The sequence below is a fragment of the Pholis gunnellus genome (assembly GCF_910591455.1).
Source record: "Pholis gunnellus genome assembly, chromosome: 5".
In the NCBI taxonomy this organism is placed as follows: Eukaryota; Metazoa; Chordata; class Actinopteri; order Perciformes; family Pholidae; genus Pholis; species Pholis gunnellus.
The window spans coordinates 28,109,935-28,134,887 of record NC_136531.1 but is presented as its reverse complement, the minus strand read 5'-3'; the positions used below and the strand labels follow the sequence as shown (position 1 = coordinate 28,134,887).

General features: G+C 40.0%; 1 protein-coding gene across 1 annotated transcript in view; it reads left to right on the top strand.

The window, feature by feature from the left end:
- The window catches only part of tenm3 (teneurin transmembrane protein 3), a gene marked incomplete at its 5' end in the record, with an annotated part of 247,755 nt that overhangs the window by 87,985 nt on the left and 134,817 nt on the right, over window positions 1-24,953 (top strand). Inside the window, one exon of the mRNA XM_079160005.1 lies at window positions 907-1,080. Coding sequence (XP_079016131.1) covers window positions 907-1,080 — 174 coding nt within the window. The remainder of the gene's footprint in view (window positions 1-906; window positions 1,081-24,953) is intronic.

The following is a 24,953-nucleotide window of genomic DNA, read 5'->3' as shown; positions in this document are numbered from 1 at the left end:
ATCTTTTCCTGCAAATAATCTAACATTGATTTTGTATTTCAATTCCTCCCTCCTTGCTTGCAAATGTGAGCGATTAAGTGATTTTGAAAGAGACATATCACATTTGTATCTGTAAAGGCAGCCATCATGGCAAGTGCTGTTAATGAAACATGAGTCTTTTTTTCACCAACTAATTAAATTCTTTTTGGCCAGCACATTTGTAATGGAAGGTGGAGTTTATCTGTCTCGGTGAAACGCACACACAAAGACTCCCAAACACAAATATGCACATGTGCAAACAGAGCGGGGCCATTTAACATTCTGAGGACACTAAATGCCAAGGTTACCACATCGATACATTATTGATTTTGGTCACTCTGCTTGTGAGTCTGGCTTCAAACAGGCAACAGCATATAGCCAGCGCTGCCTGATGCAGACGGACTAACACCTCACACAGTTCTAGAACTTCCTTTACGATCACTGTCAGTGGAAGAGAAGACTCGATGTGGAATTTCATCAAACTTTGTTCTTGAAATGGGAGAGGGATGAGGAGGGACAGAGAGGATTTCTGTCTTCTCAGTGAAATCGGTTTGTCGTTTTCCCAAAAATGAGATCATGTTTCTTCAGGAGTGCAGTTAGTGACAGTGTGGGCTCCATGGTAATGTAGCTCTGACAGCCTAACGGAGTAGCAGCGGGGGGCGGGCTTTAGCGAAGGATCATTTCCAACCCAGGAATGGTCTTTCAGTTGCTGTAACTCCTTCAGTCTCATTCCACAATGTTTTAGTCACACCATCGGCAGACATCATCATACTTCATTGCTCACTCATTTCTCTTTTTTAAAGACTTTGGTTGCTGTTGTTGTTGTTACTTTTATTCATTAATCAAATTCATCATTCCTTTTTTTTTTTTGATTGTGTTCCTCCATAGGTTCTCCAATGCCCTCCCCCTCCTGTCCATCATCTGTCATTGACCACTCACATCCACAATCAGCCAGTCCACATGGCAAACTGTCGTTAGTCGACGTGGCTGAGCCAGAGGAAGAGGAGGAGGAAGAAGATGAAGAGGAGTATGCTGCCAGATTGTATTTACCTGTAACACATGGTAAAGGGACTTTACTTTAATACCTTCCTAGAGATTACTTCATTTCTCCTGGTAATCTGAACTGGAATTTGACAGATTTATTGGGTTAATATTTCCCTTTTGTAAAAAAAAGAAGAAAAAAAAAAGTGCTCGCCAACAATCTTATTGAATTATATTTATTGGCAACACAAATGATGAACATGTTTACAGAGTTTAATTTTTCAACAGCTTCACCCAAAAATACAAACCCACAAGAGGGTTTTGTCTACATAAACAACATCAGTCAAATCCCAGTCATTTGTAAAAGATAATGTGGATATTATTATCCGTCTGCATTTGGATTAACTGTCCTATGTAAGTGAGATCAGAGCGATAGTTTTTTTGGGGGAAATTACATACTTCTGCAGGCCCTCCCTCTGTCTTGGGAACTCTTACGTCTCAATCTAAACATCCAGCTGTTGCAGGAGATGCTTGGCAGCATGTGCGTCCACATGCTCTGATTATTCAGATACCTGCTCATATTTTGTCATATTTCCTCTCAACCAGGCAGGGAGTCAAATTAGTCAACCCAACTTTCCCTCCACTATCTTCCCTCCCTCAGTTCATTTGTGACTGTCGTCTATTGCAGGCTCCGGCATATATGAGCTGTAGCTGTTTTTCATGTTTCCTACTTATAATAAATGTTGAGATCACTTATCACACTTGGCAAGCAAGCACGGTATGGAGGTTTGAACTGCTGTTGACTTCCAGTGTGCTGCCAATGGTTGTGCTCGTGAGATCGGTCCACTTTCTCCATCTCTGTCACGGCTGCTCTCAGTCATTTATTGCTTGTTTGCTTTCCAACCTTCCCTCCCTTTCATATGTGCTTCTGTGTCTTATCACACAAAACCTTAAAATTGTGTCTACTCTTCGAGAGCAACTGATATTAACACAAAAGAGACCAATTCAGTTTGTGAGTCCAAGCGAAGGTCAGCAAACTATGAATTAAAAAAGGTAAATATAATCGTGACTATTAGATTCCAGTATCTATCAGAAAACGTATGCGAGGCTGTATTGAAGAAGACTTGGAACTGGACTAGAGATTGAGACCATAAACTCATGTTTACTGAGGTAATAAATCAAGAGAGAAGTAGAGTCCTTTTCTCATAGACTTCTACACAACCAGACTTCTTTTTGCAGCCGGAGGAGTCGCTGGCCAGTAGAGAGAATGCAAGTTAAAGGCAGTTCGGCATTGGCTTCTCATTTCAGACCAGGAGTTTGCTGCCCGACTCTATATATATATAATAACTCTGCTTCTTATTGGGTCATGTAAAGAAAGAAGTGCTGGAGGAACATTGCAAATGGCTCCACTGTGTTCGACTATAGAAATTCTACAGTAAGCATTAAAGGCATGACTCAGCTGAAATCAATTTTTTGGGGAAATAAGTGGGGTGAATTAAAACAGTTTAGATCAATTCCATTAATCAAATCAGGCCACTTTGTTTTGGTCAGTAACTCCTTAAACAGACAATTCTCAATTAAGGCAGTGTGCAAAGCATATCTTTCACTCTCATTTCAACAATGGACACACAAAGGTGAGACAGCTGCCATTTATGATCGGTCCAACCATGTTTCATCAGGTCTGCTCCTGGAAGCTCTCCACATGGCAAATGTTAGGCTGCAAAAGTTGAGGATGAAACCCAAGTCTGGCTGTTTGAACCACATGGGACCACAAGGGGCTGAGTTTGGATCAAATCAGAGTACTGATCTGAGATCTGTTTGCCTGTGTTGGTTGACAAGGACCAGATGCAGAGTCGTGTTGGCTGGCCAATGACCCTGGATCAGTCTTCTTGTAGTCAGGAGTTTGATAGGAAACATACTTTGATGGTTTGAAGAAAGGAACTAAGACAACCACAATTAGAGTCAGGCTGCATCAGGAGAGGGCATGAAAGGGAGAAATAAAGAGGGAGGAGATTTCTGAGGAAGGAGAGTGAGAAACAGAAAGTTAGCTGCATGGAGTGAAGGAAATAGAGAGACAGACAGACGTCTCCTCGTATATACATTGCCCTCTAAACATAATCAGAAACAGCTCTGGAATAGGGTCTCTAAATGGCTAAAAGGTTGTGCATGTGTGGGTGTTTGTGGATGTGCGTGTGGTCCTCTTATCCCAAAGCAGTCCCAGCCTGACCTAACCAAGCAATGTTCAGCCAAACATCTAAAATATCTCTCACCACTTCCTGCACTCTTTAGACATTCTTTTTTTTTTTATTTGCTCATATCACTCCGTATCCTTCCTCCCAGCTCTCTTTTCTTTGCACCAGTGATTTTGCGGGAAGTCCAGCATTGAGGCAAAGTAAACTAGAGGCCCCTAGCTTATATTTTTTTGCACATGAAGAGGAACGTACATAAATGCAGAAACCAATGTTTTTTTAAACTCCTTGTTTACAGGAGGAGGATGCTGAGCAGGGGGAAACACAGTGTGAGAACGAAAGAGAAAATCTAGGCTCTTCTATTCCCTTCTTCCCTCAGAACACATATATTTATTGGCTATTTATTGGGACAGCCAAGTACTGTGTGAAGCATCAGAGACAGCGGCAAATAGTACTTTTTATGCCCATAAAGTCTCTTCCTGAAAGTCTGTCATGGAAAATGGGTTTTAGGTTCAGGCCAATCTTACAAACTAGTGTGACAGTGATGTACAGGCGACATTAATGGCTGATAGAGGACATATTGTATCAATCTAAATTATGCTGGAACATCAAGTTTTAAGAAAAACACCTTGTGTGAGCCGATGGGCAGTTTGGCAGTGCTGCCCTGTCTGCATCTCAGTGAGATTTCTGTGAACCTGGCTGCACTGACTGACTGAGAAGGGACTGGTGTAAGTCAAGAACAAACAGCACAGTGTTTCATTTGGATGTCAAGAATGACCAGGATTCACTAGTGCCACCTGCCTTCTCAGACCAGGTCAGTGGCCGAGCCCCTGGCGTCACCATAACGAAGCCTTTTGTGTAGTTTCTTTACACTGAATGTTCACGCATCGGTATTTGACACCTTGGGAGTGACACCAGGCTGTAGGCAAACCATTTACACACAATAGAAATAGAATAGTACGTTTATCATTATTATCAAGAGGAGCTGCAGCAATCAGTTTGGTATTAAAATGACTGTTTTTTGACTGTTTTATCAAAAATGTAATGAGCTTGATCAATACTTGATGGCTTTATACTACTGTATCTGCGGAGTTACTTTATAAAATGTAGTAGCAAATGCATACTTTGAGTTTCAAAGAACACCACTTATTGTCCCCATGTCTCCCTCTGATGTTGGAACACTAAATACACACAAGGACACTTTGTCGATACACATAGAATACCAATGTCCAATTTAATTGTTGTTTTGAAAATACACATTTTGTCCATGATTTCATAGCTTTACATTAACTAAAGACATTGATACAAATATACTTTAATGGAGATAAATGATATGAGAACTGCACGTTTGATATTTCAGGTGATTGGCTGTCTGCTGCTTTGAAAGCAGGCTTCCACTTCCCTTTGCTGCATCCCTCAGATATTTCTGCCTCTGCCTCTGTCTCTGCCACCTCCTTGAAAAGAGCATTGTCACTGTAATGTGCAGCACTCAATATGAACATTATATAATTGACAAATATGCCAACTTGCTTCCAGGTAAATATCAAATAAGGTAGCTAAACTACACCAGAGAAGGAAGAAAAATAACCGACTACATTATCTTACCCCTAAAGCTAGCACTAGCAAGCAGGTAATATCAATAATTAATATTACATTATGGCTGCCAGTGATACCGCAAAACCGCAAAACCACAAATCAGACCACAAAAGAAGAAAATACTTCTCTGAAGATGTAAAGCGTGCCAGCGTGCTTGGATCCCAAATATTTATTTATCAGCAGATGATGTTGAATTTCCAGAGAGCCTGAAACTCCTTTCAGTGAGTATATAAAAACAATCTTCATCAACACAACATATGTTGTGTAATTGTTTTTAATCACATATTTTAAAGGGTTGCATTAGTCATATGAGGGTATGCATGTGCACAACAGTCCCACTACTATATTCAACAGAGGGTCAATTACCATGCGAGTCTGGTTGCTTCAAAGTACCCACTGTGCGATCGCTGCAAAAAATATATATATCTGCTATAAAGCAAAAACTAGAGACTGCAGTTACCTTTCTGCTGCTGATGGCTAACTTATTTAAATGAGAAAGAACTTTACATTACAGTCATTTAGCTGACACTTTTATCCAAAGCGATTTACAATTCAGATGCTATCATACTGTAGGCACAGCTACGGGAGCAATTATGGGGTTAAGTGTCTTGCTCAAGGACACAACAAAATGCAACCAGCAGCGCCAGAACCAGGGTCTGAACCATCAACCCTCTGATCGAAAGATGGCCCTGCTCTCCACTCAGCCACAGTCGCCACTTTACACTGCCTTATAACGGGAGTGAGTGTGATTTTTTATAAGCTAATCAATGTGATATCAGGCAAAAGGCTGTTTTTTGTTATTTAAAGGTCTGAATGCGCTGCAGCCATCTCACACGTTTTGCTTGGTGCTCCGTGAAGCACAGTTTGGAGCTTATTGTCTTAACGACAGCATTTGATTTGATTTAATGGCGTAACAGCAGCTTGAGCCACTTTAGCCACCCCGTGTGCTCGTCCCCGATTGCTGGTTTATGTAATGGCGATAAAGCTTAAATGTCAACAGTGTAAAATGCGACATTGCTTTACTCCAGCTATTGGCAATAGTGGCTACCTTAAATCCTAAAATAGTAGCCTTTATTTACCTCAACTACAGAAAGGAAAAGAACCACAGGTGTTTCGTATTAAAAGCCTTCCAGCTCAAGGCTCAAAGGACATAATCTAATCCCTTTCCTGCTTTGGCTTTTAATGTGAGACATGGGATACAGGAAGGTTCATGAATGGTAAATCAACAACTATCAGAAAAAAACAGGCAAAGTAGAAGTGATTGCAGATAATTAGTGGATGAAATCAGTATTCATGTTCAAAAAGGGAAACTAAGAACAGATCGGTGAGGATCACTCTGTTGTTGTAGAAATGTATGTGATGCTGAATTTACCACGAGAGCATTATTTGTGTGGTAATGTACAGTGCTCATACAAATGTGCATGTAGCATATTCATTCATCAAAAAATCAAGAAACCACTTTTGTTTTTTATAACAATGATTATATATATGATTAAAAAACAAAAACAGGCAAAGTCGTTAAAAAGGTCAAAAAGTACGATAATAGATATAAAATAACGTATTAAAGGACCAAGAGTCATGGTCAAGAACCAAAAACATAAAAGGCAACAACCAATGAATCAAGTCAGAATCACATGCATCATTATATAAGCAGTGAGTGATATGTTCTCTTGTTCCTGTTGTTTTTAGTACTCTGCTGCATTTTGTACGAGTCGAAGTGTTAATTGATGTCTCTGGCTGACCAGTGAGCAGGGCATCACAGTCATGTGCTCACGAGACGATAAAAGTATCGGTCCGTTCTGTTGTTCGTTGAATTGACAGAAAGGGTTGATTTGTTGTGCTATTGTCAATTTATTCATTCAACATAGCCTTTGCTTATGTGTTTGTATTCACACTTAAGGCACTGAAAACATGTGGTGGCTTGCATATCAATAGTGTTGAAACTGACACATCACTCTTTAGAGTGTAAAAGAACGATATGCAGATGAAGGTGTTTGAACAGAGCAGACTTTAAAGCATAGTATGACAGTGTTGTTTCTATCTATGGATGTCTCTGCAGTGGGAAGCCAATTGTTACAATTGATACAAAAATGTATTCACTCTGGCAGAAGAATCTAAGATGGATCATAAACAAATCTGTTAAATTATTGTTGATCACCGAAGCACATAGACAACCAGGGAATCAGTTTCCAGTCTGCATTTGTTTGGGTGTAGCAGAGTTGCTTGATCAGTGTCCAACCCATTCTTATAATGCACCTCAGTCTCTCAGAATGACAACGGTTATTTCTCTCATTATTCACGTACTACAAAGATATAAATGGACAATAGACTCTTTCTGGATCAAAAAATCTGGTACAAAACTAGTCTTTCATGATCCTCAAAACAATACCAGAAAGTAACATGTTGTCACAGGACTTCTATTGTCATTTACTGTCTTACATTCAGCTACAATTTGCATGTATAACTCATCTCATCTCATCTCAGGTTACCTGCTACGTATTTAGCCATGTGTTGTGTAATAATTACTTACAAACAATAATTAGCTACCAATTTGAAATTGTCTATTCAAAGACAGGATATTAAAAAGACAATTTCTTATCTGATCAAAATGTCACATTATTTGGTTCAAGTTATGTGATATTGATTAATTATATAACAAATAAAGTAACTATTCAGAAAAACTGCACCATATATATTTTCCATTAAAAAGCCAGTATTAGCTCTGTAAATTGTTTTAACCCATGCAGTGGCATTTGTTTTAAAGCAAGTGAACAAAGTTGGTGTAATAGCACGCCACTCCTCAGCTCTCCCCAAGAGTGAAAAGACGCCAAAACCCCTCCAGCATCCAGCCTTTAGATGCCTCAGAGATGCCATGGCTATCAGCTCGAAGCGGGAAAAGCAACAGAAAACAGACAAGTTTCTTTGCAAACAGGGGTGACGCCAAGGCCTATTGACAGCGTCTATGCTGAAAGCAAAAGGGAGGTCAGACCGAGGCGGAGAGAGAAACACGAATAACACTTAGTGCTTTTTACTTTGGGACCAAGTATGCAATTCTCCTCAACACCAGAACTAATCAATGGACCATTGAATGGAAGAGAGGAAGGAGGGAGAAAGGAGAGAGAGAGAAAAACATATTTCTCCTCAACACCAAACCTGATCAATGATGGGAGGAAGGGATGGAGACTAGGAAGGATGAACGAAAGAAAAGACCCTTCTTGACATGAGAAGGAATCAATGGATAGAGGCACAGAGCCGGGTCAAACTGCAGAAAAGATATTTGAAAGAAAATTGTAAGAGGCGAGAGAACGAGAAGAGAGTCAATCATTGATCAGGCTAATGAACCCCAGGGTAGTGGATGGTGGCTGGTATTCAAGCATCAAACACACATGCAAGGTAAAAGGCACAAACACACTGCTCACGTCTGAGGCTGATTGCAGAATGGAGTCACTTAAGTAAATCAAAATGTTGTAGCAGACTCCATACCAGGAGACAGAGAGACGGAGAGAGAGGCAGACAAGGAGATAAAGTGGAAGGGTGTGTGTGTGCTTGTGCATGTGTGTGACAGCCAGTGCACTGCCCTGACTATGAAATGAGACACAGATGGAAGAATATTTTGAAATGATATACTACAACCCGTTTGTCTTGTTTGAGTTTAATCCAGTTGATATTTGTGGCAATGTAAAGACAAAAGATAAAGTTCTTTATTTTGGTTGAGATTTGTCCACATCCTTGGTGTTAATCTCTCATTGTTTTTCAGCCTTGCACTGCTCTCAAAGATTTGCAGGGTTTTATGGTTGGTCTTTTTCAAGTCCTGGGTATTTTGCTTGGCGGTTACCGTAACACGTGGTTAAGGTTGTGACACGGTTGTGGTTACCTTTTTAACACATGGTTAATGTAGTGGAGGTTAGCTTCGTACATGAGGTTAAAGTTGTGAAACGGTGCTGGTTAACATTGTAATACTTGGTTTACTTTATGAAACGGTGGCTGTTAACGTTGTAACACATGGTTAACACTCTGAAACGTTGGTGGTTAGGTTTAAGTAGGGATGTCACAATACCAAAAATGTAGTAGTTGATACCAATAAATTAAATTTCAGAATTCTCATGATATCAAGGTAAAAAACTAAACAATCCTCCTGAGACCCAGGAAAAAAAAGTGTTTTAATTAATATTTTTTTAAATAAATAAAGTAAAATTGTACAACATGTGCACTGTAGTGTACAACAGTGCACAACCTCCTCACTGAACCCAAGAAGCTCTTCAATAACTAGAACCTCCTCACTGACCACTAGACACTCTTCAATAACTGATAGAACCTCCTCACTGACCTCTACAAGTTCTTCAATAATCACTAGAACCTCCTCACTGACCACTAGAAGCTTTTCAATAACAACTAGAACCTCCTCACTGACCACTAGAAGCTCTTCAATAACAACTAGAACCTCCTCACTGACCACTAGAAGTTCTTCAATAACTACTAGAACCTCCTCACTAACCTCTACAAGTTCAATAACTGATAGAACCTCCTCACTGACCACTAGAAGCTCTTCAATAACAACTAGAACCTCCTCACTGACCACTAGAAGTTCTTCAATAACTACTAGAACCTCCTCACTGACCACTAGAAGCTCTTCAATAACAACTAGAACCTCCTCACTGACCACTAGAAGCTTTTCAATAACAACTAGAACCTCCTCACTGACCACTAAAAGCTCTTCAATAACAACTAGAACCTCCTCACTGACCACTAGAAGCTTTTCAATAACAACTAGAACCTCCTCACTGACCACTAGAAGCTCTTCAATAACAACTAGAACCTCCTCACTGACCACTAAAAGCTCTTCAATAACTACTACAACCTCCTCACTAACCTCTACAAGTTCAATAACTGATAGAACCTCCTCACTGACCACTAGAAGCTCTTCAATAACAACTAGAACCTCCTCACTGACCACTAGAAGCTCTTCAATAACAACTAGAACCTCCTCACTGACCACTAGAAGTTCTTCAATAACAACTAGAACCTCCTCACTGACCACTAGAAGTTCTTCAATAACTACTAGAACCTCCTCACTAACCTCTACAAGTTCAATAACTGATAGAACCTCGTCACTGACCACTAGAAGCTCTTCAATAACTACTAGAACCTCCTCACTGACCACTAGAAGCTCTTCAATAACAACTAGAACCTCCTCACTGACCACTAGAAGTTCTTCAATAACTACTAGAACCTCCTCACTGACCACTAGAAGTTCTTCAATAACTACTAGAACCTCCTCACTGACCACTAGAAGCTCTTCAATAACAACTAGAACCTCCTCACTGACCACTAGAAGCTCTTCAATAACAACTAGAACCTCCTCACTGACCACTAGAAGCTCTTCAATAACAACTAGAACCTCCTCACTGACCACTAGAAGTTCTTCAATAACTACTAGAACCTCCTCACTAACCTCTACAAGTTCAATAACTGATAGAACCTCGTCACTGACCACTAGAAGCTCTTCAATAACTACTAGAACCTCCTCACTGACCACTAGAAGCTCTTCAATAACAACTAGAACCTCCTCACTGACCACTAGAAGTTCTTCAATAACTACTAGAACCTCCTCACTGACCACTAGAAGTTCTTCAATAACTACTAGAACCTCCTCACTGACCACTAGAAGCTCTTCAATAACAACTAGAACCTCCTCACTGACCACTAGAAGCTCTTCAATAACAACTAGAACCTCCTCACTGACCACTAGAAGTTCTTCAATAACTACTAGAACCTCCTCACTGACCACTAGAAGCTCTTCAATAACAACTAGAGCCTCCTCACTGACCACTAGAAGCTCTTCAATAACAACTAGAACCTCCTCACTGACCACTAGAAGTTCTTCAATAACAACTAGAACCTCCTCACTGACCACTAGAAGTTCTTCAATAACTACTAGAACCTCCTCACTGACCACTAGAAGCTCTTCAATAACAACTAGAACCTCCTCACTGACCACTAGAAGCTCTTCAATAACAACTAGAACCTCCTCACTGACCACTAGAAGCTCTTCAATAACAACTAGAACCTCCTCACTGACCACTAGAAGCTCTTCAATAACAACTAGAACCTCCTCACTGACCACTAGAAGTTCTTCAATAACAACTAGAACCTCCTCACTGACCACTAGAAGTTCTTCAATAACTACTAGAACCTCCTCACTAACCTCTACAAGTTCTTCAATAACTACTAGAACCTCCTCACTCTCACCCTCTCCTGTCTCGGCCATTGGACTCTCATCTTCTGATAGGTCTAGGTCTGAATCTCCCTCATTGATTACTTTAAGAATCCTCTCTGTCATAGAGCTCTCCACTAAAAAAATTGAAATAAACATAAGCACAAAGTCCTGGCATGCACTACAGTGTACGTTAATAAATTAGTTGTTTTTCCTACGACAATAAAAAAGCTCAGCTCTGAAAACTCACTCAAATTACTCCGTAGATGTTTACTTACTAAAAACAATCAAAATATAACATTACACATTTTTAAATACGAATATCATGCTTACCTGTCTTTTTTCCATAAAATATGCTTGTTGTGATGGCTGCCATTTTGAAAAGACTGGCAAAGGCAAGTTGGCAATGCCACACACACCCCCCCCCCCCCCCCCCCCCCCCACATGTGATGTCATTTTAAAGCTGCAGTTGTCTCTCTAAGGAACATCAGGACTCAATAGAGTGCCATATAGAGTATGAGAGGAATTAGCAAAAACTTAATGTGCACTACAGTGTACAAAAACGAATTGCCGGGTCTCAGGACCTGATGATCCAACTCAAATTTCTCACCAAAACATTTCTTTCACAAGATTACATTTGAACACATCATAGTAATGTTATAATTTAACTTCACCCTTTTGTATTTGTTAACGAATTTAGCTTGAAGGCATCATAATGCAAGTCAATGCAACCTCAGTATGTTAGCTCTTAGCTCCTTTATGTAGCAAAGCAGGACTGTGTAGCTCACCAGCTGCTAACAGCTAACGTTAACTGTCCATCGTCGTGACGAATTCAACAGGAATTTATTGTTCACAGTACAACATCAGAATTATCAGGGAAATATTCTATAAGTACTTACATGCAATACTGTAGATACATGAGTATTGTCATTGATACTGAGTCATTGGTTCTCATGACAACCCTAGGTTTAAGCAACAAAACAGCTTGGTTAAGTTTACCCAGTTCCCTGGGAGAAAATCCTGTTTGTTTGACGCATCCAACAAGCCCTCGCTCCCACCCTTTGCAGACTTCCTCTTGCTCTTAAGTTATGTCCGTTGCTCTGATTGTGTAATAATGACAAGACTAGGTTAACATTGGAGTTGACCGAAAGCTTGGTGCATCTCGTACAGATGCTTTAGGGTACGTTGTGCGCCCAAGCGTCTGTACTCGACACCCTGTGAGTGAAACCAGCTTGGGTCACATTATTATCAAATACTTCTGTGAGTGCTAATCTTGGAGGAGGATGAGGGCAAATGTTTTGCTTGTACTATTTTACCAGGTACTGTAGGTTTTGTGATGATATAAGGTGGACAAACTTTAGAACTGACATCTGTATAATATAAGAAGGCTAATAGGGTTATTTTAAAAGAAACCAATGCTGCTATGAAGTTGGGCAATTTAAGTTAAGTTGTTGGTGTCCTTTTAACAAAATGTCTAAAATGTGCAACATGATGCTAACATCTGCTACGACGTGTTTCAAGATAGGAATTCTGAATAAATAATATTGTTTACCAATCAAATACACATTGAGATAATGTCCATTTTGCATTCTTGATGTGTTTTCCAGATGCATCTTTTTTATCATTCAAAATACATCATATCCATATATAAATACCTCACTCCAGGGTAATGTTGGCTTCGCTTCCGCTGTGTGGATTAGTGGGTTACAGCCACAGAGTGGGCCCAAGGACGCCAATTTACACACATCTGCTGAATAAGACACTTGGTGCACATTGGTAGATTGTGAAGCAGACTTTTCTTGTAACCTTAACCATCTTGACACTGCATGTGTCAGTTAAAAGTGTCATATCTTGGCCAGAATAAATGGAACCTTGACCAGTGTATAATTATGTTATTTTCACTTCGTTTAAATGTATTTGTTCTTGACGGAACGCAGTAGAATCGGTTTCAGCACTAGCCCTGTCAATTAGCGTTCATATCGACCAATAAATCTCTGTACCCGGGGTCTCTATGGAAAGCCTGTTCTCGTCTGCCTGGAAAAAGACAGACATGCTGTTATGAATAAAATAGGTCCAAACAAACCTGCCAGCACACATCTAATGGAAGCAGAGCAATTACAAACAAGTTTGTCTCCGATGTCAATAGTGGGTACGATTAACCTTAACATTTCTCAATATATAAATGAAGCCCTAAATGTTCAAATTGAGGAGATAAGCAAGCAAGTCGAGACAACACAGTAAAAGCTCTTTTATATGTTGGTGTTGAACACAATCCCTCACTCAATTACTGACAGCAGAACCAAGTGTAATTGTACTAAGGTAATGTTTTGTTACTCACAAAAGGAATGTGGTAGATTTATATGCATTCTTATTTTTCTTTTGGTGGTTTGCCAGCAGAACTCAAAACCTGAATGACAATATTCTGTTTAGCATTCCAAAAGGATCCTCATAAACCTTACTAAACATTTACTAAGAGTGGATCCTGATCTCACACCTCTATGGTCACGTTGCCATTACGTTTTGGTAATGAAGCTACTTGTGGTCAGGATTTAAATAGATAACACTGACTTGTCTCCTCTGTCAAAGTCAGGTGATGTATGAGCCACTTCAACCTCAAACCTTAAATATTTAGTTTTAAATATGTATACAACATCATGATTACTTTACTAGTGATTGTAATACTCTGTTGTGTCATCAAATGACCATCACTTTCGCTTTTCTCATGACTGCAATTGGGTGCTTGTCAGAAAATGCAGCGCTTGTCTTATTTTAAGCTGTTTGAAAACACATCTGATGTAGTGGCTTTTCTGGTGAGGACATGGTCCCATGGGGAAAACCCATTTCATTTTAATGTACCCACATCCTCTCTTCAAACATCACCCTCATGACAAACGTCATCATTATAGCCCTTCTGCTGGTAAAACTCTAACAATAGCAAAAGTGTCAGCATGTGCACTCCATCCAGCAATCTTCATATAGGGAACCTTGTAGTCTCAAGGGGCTTTTATTCTGGTTGTTATTGAGATTAAATTGTATTTTCAGTAATATGTTTCATCTCATACTCAACCCAAAAAGAACATTTCATTTTGAGAGTGAGAAAAAAAGGGGAATATGATGGAAATGTGTAAACAAAGAGTGGGACATACGTTCAAACAAATCCTGGTGGCTGTGACAAAAAAAGGATAGAAAACAGATGAAAGAGTAAAAAAAGAGAAAGCAAAGGAAGACCCAGTGGCTTTGAGGAACACAGTCTTCCATATAAACGACTTGGCCACAGCTAGAGAGTAAAAGAATGGATAGAGGGAGGAGGGAAGGAAGGAGAGAGACAGGGCACCGAGAGCTGACTTGGCAGGAGAAAATGAATGAGGGAATGAGGGCGAGAGAGACAGAGAGGAGAGGGAGGGTGGATGAGGGGTCAGTGCACTGGTGCTACAATAAGGAGTGAGAAATGTGGACTGATGAGAGGCTCTGAAAAGGCTGCAGCTGCCTATACTAAATAACTGAGAGGATAGGAGAGTAAGAGAGGGGGTCAGATGAAGAGGATGGCGGGAGGTGATGTGAAGATGTGGAGGGAGAGAAAGAAAAGATGGAAATCGAGCCATGCCAACGTTGGAGCGAAGAAGAAGATTTTGTCCATATCAATTGAATGTGAGGAAAAGAACATATATTGATGCCCTCTTCTATCTCATGGTTTATCTCTCCACTTCCTTGTTTTCATTAATCTTGTTTCCTTGTAACCATCAGTATTCCTATCATCAGCAAGCACCTTCTTTCGTTTTGCTGCTCCATTCTTAACCAAATGAGCTTCATTGGCACAAGTGCTAGTCAGCCACATTAGCACAGCAATGAAGTACCTGATAAGATTCAAGTCAACCAATTAAATGGTTGTTTTGTAAAGTCTCAATGTTGGACTTCATTCTATGGTGTATTTTGTATGACAAAGATCATGCTCTATCCTGCTGGTACTAAAATGTTCAAGTCATTTTTGATCAAGTATCACAGACCACAAGTCAGCCTGTATCTGAAGAGAGCCTGAACTGGATATACAGACACCTAAACCCAGCTGATACTCCACATTTATAGTATATCTACCCAGACATGGCCTCATCCATTCACCTGCTTTGCCCATCACTTATACATGGTGAAAATGGGAAATGACAGACTGACAGATTGGTATACAAGGAGATAATCCAGATTGCCTGCTGTTTTTTAGCCTCATGTTTCATTAGATGTGGTTATTCTGCTGAAAAAAAAACACAGACAAATTCAAATAAACACTTTTTGGGATGAAAATGTTGAATATAACTTAGGATTTAGTTAGTAATAGTGAGGGAACTGTTTTTTGGATAGTGTTGAGAACTGTATTACTCATAAAGCCTGTGCGCTGGTCTGTTTCTCAGTGTGTGAGGGATACTTAGTGTAGAGGTTCAGCTGTTATTGGTCCAGCTGTCTGTGGAGGGATTCCCTCACACTTTACAATAGAGGGCATACTATTGAATTTCATTCCTAAAAGGTCAAAATGTAAGCTACAAAGGTGACCTCTGTGCTATTTTTCTCATGTGTGATAAGTTATAGGCTACAAACAACATTACAATTTGACACTGGTGGGCCATCAGGGCCTTCTCTGCTGGCCTAAACAGAATCACAAAGTTATAGCTATTTTATAATCTAATAATCTTTCTTAAATACACTACATGTATTATCATTTATAAAAATATTTTTCCCATTATCTTATCTTCTCATTGCACAGCTACTGTGCTCCTCAGTTGCTCTGCTTCAGTGCAGCTTGTTTTAAGTAGAGCTTTTATCCAATCAGATTTCACCTCTGTGTCTCTAGTAAGAAGAGAGGCCCCAGCCTGCAGACTCACCAGTGAATCCAAGTGCAGGTTAAGTGAATGGGGATGATATTGTTGATTGTCAGTGTTCAACCAATCAGATCTTTAGTTTGACATGTTGGGCGTATTCTTTGACATGTCAGAGCCTGCTAGCTGGCCTATAAGTACGTGGTTGGTCAGTGGGCTAGCGTGACATGTTGGGCGGTGACAATCCCAATATCTACTGTCTCTGTCTAGCGGACATTTCCAGCAATCAAACGCATTAAAACGTATTCAAGAAATACAACTGGGGAGGCTCGACTGACTTCACTGGTGTCCATGAATCGAGAAGGACTTCTTACTGGAACTAAAACGCACGGATGTACTGAACAACCGTGAGATTAAACTCTTTATTAACAAGGAAAGGAGGAGGACTTTGTCCTGTTTATATATTACTATTTGTATGAAGATGGATTTTTGTTTGGTTTAATATGTGATAGGAACTATTGTTACATCCTATGTTGCTCTGGGGACATATTTAGCCGGTGCCAGTGTTGCCAACTTGGCGACTCTCTCGCTAAATCTGGCGACTTTCCAAACCCTCATGGCAACTTTTTTTGTCAAAAGCTACTAGTGACAAATCTAGCAACTTTTTTCTGGTGTTATTGGAGACTTTTCTGGTGACTCTGACGTTAAAGCACATACGTTCTGCACTGTTGTGAATGAGCAGCGGGAGCTGCTGTGAGCCCCTCCGCCGCCCCAAAGCACACACAGGCGCCTCGCGCTGCAGTCAGAGCAGAGAGGAGACGCACTCTATCTATAGGTGTTGGCTATATTTTGGCACAAAACAAATAATAACCGTAGCTGTGTTTCAGCTGCAGGACAGCAGTGAAGGCCCAGGTATAAAATGCACAGCCCGCCACTGCAATTTGAATTGACACCAATTTAAACAGATCTTGTTTGTTATATTTCTGAGTCCCCACCCACTGGACAGGACTCATTAATGATGAGCTGGAGGCATGGAATCATGCTGTGCCTTCACAACTACAATACAAATATCGGTGCAGATTAAAATATACTGTAGCTAATAGTTTAATCAGGAAATTGGTTATCAGATGGGAGTGGATCTGAGTGGTGATTAATTCATTCAACAGAATATTTAGATTTACAAAAAAGATATGGTTGTGCTTAGTTAAGACTTTATTTTGTGAGATCAACCTATCCAGCTTCCAGAGCACTGTTTTCTGGCTAGAAACCACTGTAATGCCACTCCATAATGTATTTACAAGAGCGTCACAGTTGACAAAATTTCTCATTGAACTCTAGAATTCAGAGTCACTGATTCCTGTGTGGAAATAGCACCAGCATTTAATTTACAGTAGGTAAATACTTTGAAAGTACAATGTGGCCCCACTTTCCTTTTTTATAAATGTGGACCATTGTAGCTTAAATGACCTCTTTAATTACATGGAGTGAAATCCCCTGTATCGAAGAGGATGCGCTTGTGTCTAAGAGGATTACTGTGATGCTAACGCTGCCGTTAAAATGGTCTCCGAGTACAAACTGTCAGTCCTGGCCGACCTGTTGTTGTAGAAGCACTGTGACTTGCTACCCTTTCCCTCTCATGCTTTTTCCTTCCCTTCTTTGCTGCATCCCATTATGTTTTCATTTCATGCTTTCCCTTCCCCTTTTTCTTCTCTTTTCACTTTGCCTTAATACCTTTACATGTGTCACTTTTTGTTTCTTTCTCCAGGTCTTCACTTTGCCCTTCCCCTTCCTCCTTTCCCCCCTCTCTCTTCCTCTCCACGTCTCTTTCTCCTTAAAAGGTGATGTGTATTGTCAGATGCAGTGACCATGAAAACACCAATTTTACAGCAAAGAAATTCAGGAACATTAGTTACTGGAGAGTAGTGAGGAGGAAGAGCACCACCATAACGCACACACACACACATTTGTAAAGTTTTTTTAACGCTTTAACGTTTGTATTACTTTCATTTCAGGCCCAGGTTACTGCACTGTTTGGCTTCACCATAAACATTTTGTTCAAAAATGATGTATCATATTTATTATAAAAAGTTGAAACTGCTTAAGCTTTCTATTTAGGGAAAGAAAATTGTATCATATCTTAAGCAGATGTAGCGAAGCCCTGAGAGGCAAGTGAGAATACAAAATGGTGATCTTCTTTCTAAATATGATCTAAATAGTTTCACTTCTGTGTTTATTACTTTAGAACAGGGCAAAAAAGGTTTTGCATAGATAATCTTTCTAAGTCCCTCATTTATTTACTTTTCATCCATCAAACAGGTGGGAAAAATAATTCCAGGTTACAAAAAATCTTCAACCAAAGTAATTTGTTAGTTACTTTTTCATTCATCTTTAAACTATGTTTGGCAGGTTAAAGTTACTGTTGAAAAGTGTTTGTTGTTGAAATACTAATTTCGGCCACAAGGCTGAAGTGCAACACTAAAAGCCTTCATGTTTTCATTTAGGTGAGTTTTAATTTCTCTGTGCACTCGTAACACAAGGTACATGTAGTTTCACCTGTCCTTCAGTCGTTATGAGGAGGGATAACAATTCAGATCAGATTTGGAAAATAGATAACCCAAATGTTTTTTAACAGACTGGAATGGGATTTGTTTCCGTTGGGTAACTAGCAGAATTATGGTTTCAGCCATTTGTCTGGAGCAATCAACGTCAGGGACTTTTCCGCTCAGCATTTTGCTCTGTTCATCACCACTCTCATACACAGTTTTATGTTTCCAGTCTTGTCTGGAGAGAAAAGTCTGGGTTCCAACTCATCTGTCGATGGTTTTCTTTTGCTAGATACACACATGGTGCTTTCACTTCATCAATTCAGGTCTTGCAATCCACCCAGTTGACGATGAAGGTATTGAATGGCCTCACATCTCTCAGGGAGTTTCCCCAGTAGTTCAATCCCTTGTTTTCTGCCCCCTTCTTTTTTTTTATTTCATACATAAAATATAGCTCATGGTGGTCAAAGTGCACTGAGGTAAAAAGACATGCAGAAAGATGAGACAAAGAATACTAAAATATATTTCATCATATAAAAGTATCCACAGTCTGTGATTTTGAATATCTTCACAGACAGCGTTCCACAATTTGAAGCAGAGTTAATGAACGCTGCATCACACTTTATTCCTGATGTGGTTGTGAGTGACCAAGAGGCCCTCAGGCATTGAGCAGGGCTGTAGGCTAGCAGAGAATCGCTATGAAGAACAGAACGAACCGTTAAGAGCTCAAAACTATGTTAGATTCTAAAGGTTATACAGCTCAATCTAGCCGGAGATTAATCTGATGCACTCCCTTCTTTTTCAATTAAAGTCTGGGTGCAGGTTTCTTGATAAGTTGATGAGGACCATCATTGAGAGACTTAAGTTCAGTCTGCTTGAAAATAGTGCATTTGTGTAAAATAGTAGCATAATTAGTCTGCCAGTATATTTTATAATTAATAGAAGCAACAATTCAGGGTTCACATTAAATATTTCCATCAGAAATCTACCCTGTGCTCTAAGAAATAAAAAAACAATAACCTTGTGATAGAACTTTTCTATACTATTCTAATTAACTGCCCTGATTACTTTCACTGGCAATTTTTTTTTTCCAATTCAGAAAGTATGACATGCATTCATATACTACACGGAACTCAAAGGAAGGAGGTTGGAATGAATGGTTGAGAATACAAAACAAAGGACATTGACACCAGAGGCTTGGGTTTGGTTCCTGCATACCATGCATTGTTGGGTTAATATTGCAAAGACATTGGGCCAATGTGGAGATTAATAAATACACTCTCACATTACTAGCTGAAAGACGCTCCTTCGGCAAACAAATGCAATACATTGCATGTTTCATTGTCCATAACCCCCCCATGTTCCATAGTCCTCTCAACAGTAAATCTTTGTCAACAAACAGCAGCTTTTGCTGTGCAAATTTAGAGATGCAAAAGTAAATTCTTGTTGTGTGGCATGCAGCCAGCAGTTGTAAAAGCAACAGAATGTTCCGCTGTGTGTAGTGCATTATGTCTTATGGAGAAGAAGAGTCTGGGGGGTGTTTGGTTTTCAGAAGAAGAATCGGACAGAATCCACGGCAGTTCATCTTTCTACATGTCTAAACCTGACCATGCTAAAAGGAATAGATCTGCCTTTTAATTATGTAAGTTTCAATACATACTGTGTCAGTGTGTGTGAATTCATATTATGCTCTGTGCCCAATGCACACCTTTACTTTCTGTCCCTCCGGGTTTCAGTCTGATTATGAATTGTTCATAAGAATTCATGTTGTTTCATGTTGTCATTACAGACATTTCTGTCTATTTCTGTCAAAACTATGAACCTCTCGCCCAGTGTCTGACCTCCTAAAACAGTTCTCTCTCTGTAGTTTGGCACTGGCTAAACACATCTGAAGTAAAATTGTATTCTTGATCTTTGTTGCAATGTAATACTAAGCCTGTCTCAATGGAATTATCCCACCTTCAATCATCTCTGCAGCCTCCGTCTCTGTTTTCCTGTGTTTCTTTCTGTCCTTTGCCCTGGTGTGGGTCATTGAGCAGAGAGGGGCACTCTCCAACTACATGCCCCACAAAGGCAGCCTGTGGCTGGGGACAGAGGCCTTCCTCACTTCCCTCTCCTTACTGGGAGTCCAGAGGTGGAATGAGTTTTCATGCCTCAAAAACCACTAGTCTTACCTCTTTTACTGACCTCTTTCACTGTGTCGATGAGCCTTTTACTTTTTCCAGGATCTAGTCTCACTTCTCTTTTCTTTTCACTCCTAGAAATCTCTAATTCCTGCCCCTTCTTCTCTTTTGTCTATCTTTCTGCCTTTGCCTCTTGCTGTGCCCCTCTTTCAGGCCATGTTGTTCTCTCAACCTCGTCTAAACTCTGTTGACCATTGTTGTGCTTCTGAAACTTTTAATTGACTTCTTGTGTCACCTCCTGTTCTTTCTGTACCCTCTTTTCTCCTCCCCGTGTTCAATTTTCTGTCAACAGTGATAGAGTTTAACACGAACCCTGACCTGAGCTGCAATTGGCCTTCCCTTCATTTATTGTTTTATTGTTTGTTTTCACTATTTAGGGCCCGAGCTAGCGACAACGTCGGGCCAGCGACGGCCCTATTGAAATTGTAAGGATTATTATTATTTTCTATTCTGATTTTTATTTTTACACTTTGGGGCGCAGTATTTGCCATACTCCAAAACTCACCAAATGTTGCACACTTGTCAGGCCTGGTGAAAATAGCCATCTGATATAGGTTGCATTTTTGTGTGTAAACAAATGGCTCTCTACGCCCCCTACAAGTTGGACCGGCGACGCCCCTCGGCCAGTATGTCTGATTTACTTGAAATTCAACACACATGTCCAGCTCCGCTATTTCTGCAAAAAGCCTCTCAGACTCCTAAGCTCCGCCTACCGAAATTTTCCGCCATCTTGAATTTTGTGAAAAACACATTTTTGCAAACTCCTCCTACACGCTGAGTCCGATAGCAACCAAATTTGCTGTGGATCATTATTGGATCTACATCATCAAGTTTTTGATATCTATATGCGTTTACAATAGGATGCTCTTCAGACCTTTGTGATGAAAATGTATAAAATTCATGAGTTGTTATAACTCCAATTTACATCATCCAATCTGCACAAAACTTCTTATGCATGATGCTACAACATTTTCAATAACTCATAGTGACATCTACTGGCAAAAGGAAAGTTCACATTTTATACTTTTATTTACTCTTCCTATCCAATTATTCTGATCAAACTCAAATTTGGTATGGAAAGCCTTAATTAAGACATTGAAGATGCTTCATCACCAATATTGTGAGTTTTCGTTGAACGCTGTTGCCGTGGCAACGCATCATTCGCTATGACAAAGGAAGCTGATGGTTCAGTGGCTTGGGATGCACAAAAACTCATGAAACTTTGTACATGTGTCATAGGTCATGGGAAGACATATTTTATATGGGATTTTGGCTTGGCCATTTTAAATTGCCTCTATAGTGCCCCCTACAATTTTTCAAAACTTGGTATACTCATGTAGCCCATAAAGACTTTAAAAAAAAATCTCTTGGGACCATGCTCACCAACCAGAGGTCTTCAACATTCTTTCCAAACATAAATCTCTCCATTATTTTAATAGTTCAGTATTGTATGCAAGATAACAGCTATGTGTATGCATGGCAGTGGCACTAATAGGCCATCACTCATTTTCGTTTCCACATTTATGTTTAAAATACAAACGTCAATTTGAATAGCTTGTATGCATGATTATCATGCAATTGACAGTGTTGATATTGGCATTGGTATCAGTTGACACGGTATGTTTCTAAATGGCAGTGGCACGGCCCCCCTACTCACTGTACCTTTACATGTTTAAAATAACAACATGAATATATCAACCTCTGCATTATTTGAATAGCTTAGTATTGCATGCACAATAACAAGGTATGTTTATACATGACACTAGGCCCAGTTTAATACAAAACACAATTGTATACAATATATATAGTAGGGGGTCCCTGCTCCATCTCTTTATTAGTTTGGGGGTCCTTGGCCTGAAAAACGTTGAAGACCCCTGATCTAAACCCTACCGGAAGTCGGCCATTTCGATTTTTGTGTCATTTTTCCATCGATTTTGGCCTATTTCTTTTTGCTATACTTTAACGAACTCCTCCTAGGGACTTTGTCAAATCCACTTCAAATTTTGTCAGTAAAATCTCAAGACCTTTGTGATTAAAAGTTATCAAAAGCTTTACGTTTGACAGAATGGCTTAGCCGTAGCGGGCGGCTACTTTACGTGATTCCCCATCAAAAAAGCTGATGTAACTCCACTGGACCAAACGGTCCCAAACTTCCCATACTTGATAACACTCATGGCCTGAGGATGTCTACAAGCTAATTTTCACTAGTACTCACTTTTGCTGGCAAAAGGAAATCAGCGTTTTCTGACAAACAGCATCTGATTTACATGACTTTTACACAATATGGTTTACACTTGTTATAGAGCAACATAATGCATGTTTGTGCGTGTGCTGTAGCGGCAGGCAGCGGATAGAGGAAGCGGTGGACTATTTGCAAAGCATCATTTCCAGCGTGACGCGGTCCACGTGGGAAAAAAACAACTCACTGCTCGCAGTTTTAATTATTCTTTTTTTTTCTAACAAGATTTAGTTTTTCATGCCAATAACATTTGACAGAATGTAGGGCTAGTTTTATCTCACTCCATTACCTTTGTGCTGTTTTGGTTAATTTGGGTTATTCCAACCTCTCAACTCCTCAAATACCAACGCTTAGTCAGTGACCCTTGGCGTCTCAAGACCAACGCACTAAGGCACTCTCTGTCTGTATAAGACTAAACAGACTTTCAACTTCAATGTAAACCCACCGCGTCATTATGAGACGGTCAGAGCAACTGACGTAGTATAAGGACAGAGAAAATCAGTGTGGGGCTAATGGGAGGGGAGGAGAAGACGGGTCAAACAATCACAGGACCGCTGTCTATGTCCCCTGTGTGAAACCAAGTCAGCATTGACTTATTTCAACATAGTATCGTTACGTAACTTCCATACTTATTGCCGAACCAGGTAATTTTGTTGCCTTAATGGCTCTATGTTCCTTTGCATCAGACATATTTTGCTTTAAATGTTCATTTTAGAAAAGAGATCTGCTTTTTTTGAGTCTACTCCGAATTCTTAGTTAAGAACAGAAGAATAAAACCCTGGAAACACTGACAACAGAAATGTGTATCTGTTGACTCGGTTTATGAGAGACAGAGTTGAAAGGTGGTGATGCAGAGAGAGAATACGTGCCGTAAAAGAACAAAGAGTCAGCTCTCGGCATAAAGACATACATACATTGAGATGGAGTCACAGTGAAGCTTGTCGTCGCACTAGCTTTGACAGATAACCTCTGCCCTCAACAGCACCTCACCTCACTGCTCCACCGAGATGGCAATTTACTGTGCATCAGTCCATTACACCGTCGAAATACTCACTCACATTCTGGAGTACAATCATGCCTGAGGGTTCACACTGTAACTACAGTACGGAGACTCACACAGAGCAGTTCCAGGAGGATCACAGAAGCATGGTGTTCATCGTGAATGAGGCTTTCTTTTTTCCTTCTTTTATCAAATTTCCCGTCAGCTCATCTTACATTATGTTTCTTCAGTTAACAATTCAAGCACACAGCAAAGTCCCTCTGGGAGGTAATTAAGCAATGAGAAAGGGGGCTAAACCATGTGATTTTGGCTCTGGTGTGCATTGGTATGTCAATGACCAAAGGCAGAGGGCTGCCTACAGAGCAACCACGGAACACCACAGTTAGGTAATCATCTCATATTTACATAGTGTTTTTCCCAATGGGACATCATTTTAGTATGACTGACATATAAGTGTGCTGCAAGACACCTTTAGGTGGAATGAGATTAAAACTAATCGGTAAATCATCCATTCAACCAACATTTCTAAGGGATATTTCTGATCAATGTTCATTTCAGAGTTGTTCCGATACCAATACTAGCTGGATTGGGTATCAGCGAGTATGTGAGTTTGACATGTTGGGCGTATTCTTTGACGTGCCAGAGCCTGCTAGCTGGCCTATAAGTACGTGGTTGGTCAGTGGGCTAGTGTGACATGTTGGGCGGTGACAATCCCAATATCTGCTGCCTCTGTCTAGCGGACATTTTCAGCCCTCAAACGCATTAAAACGTATTCAAGAAATACAACTGGGGAGGCTCGACTGTCTTCACTGGCGTCCATGAATCGGGAAGGACTTCTTACTGGAACTAAAACGCACGGATGTACTGAACAACCGTGAGATTAAACTCTTTATTAACAAGGAAAGGAGGATGGACTTTGTCTTTAAATAGTGAACAGCAGCTTTGGTAAGTTAACTGCAGCAGCTTTAACTGCCATACATATTAGTTATGGCATTATTTAATATGCTTGTTTATATGTTATTATTTGTACAACTTGTTTTTATGAATATGGATTTTCGTTTGGTTTTATATGTGATAGGAACTATTGTTACGTCCTATGTTGCGCTCATGTGTTTTCAAGTGGACTCATTTTCCCTCAGGAACAAGAACTATGGAGTCGTGTATTTCCTGGAGGGAGTGATCGTTACT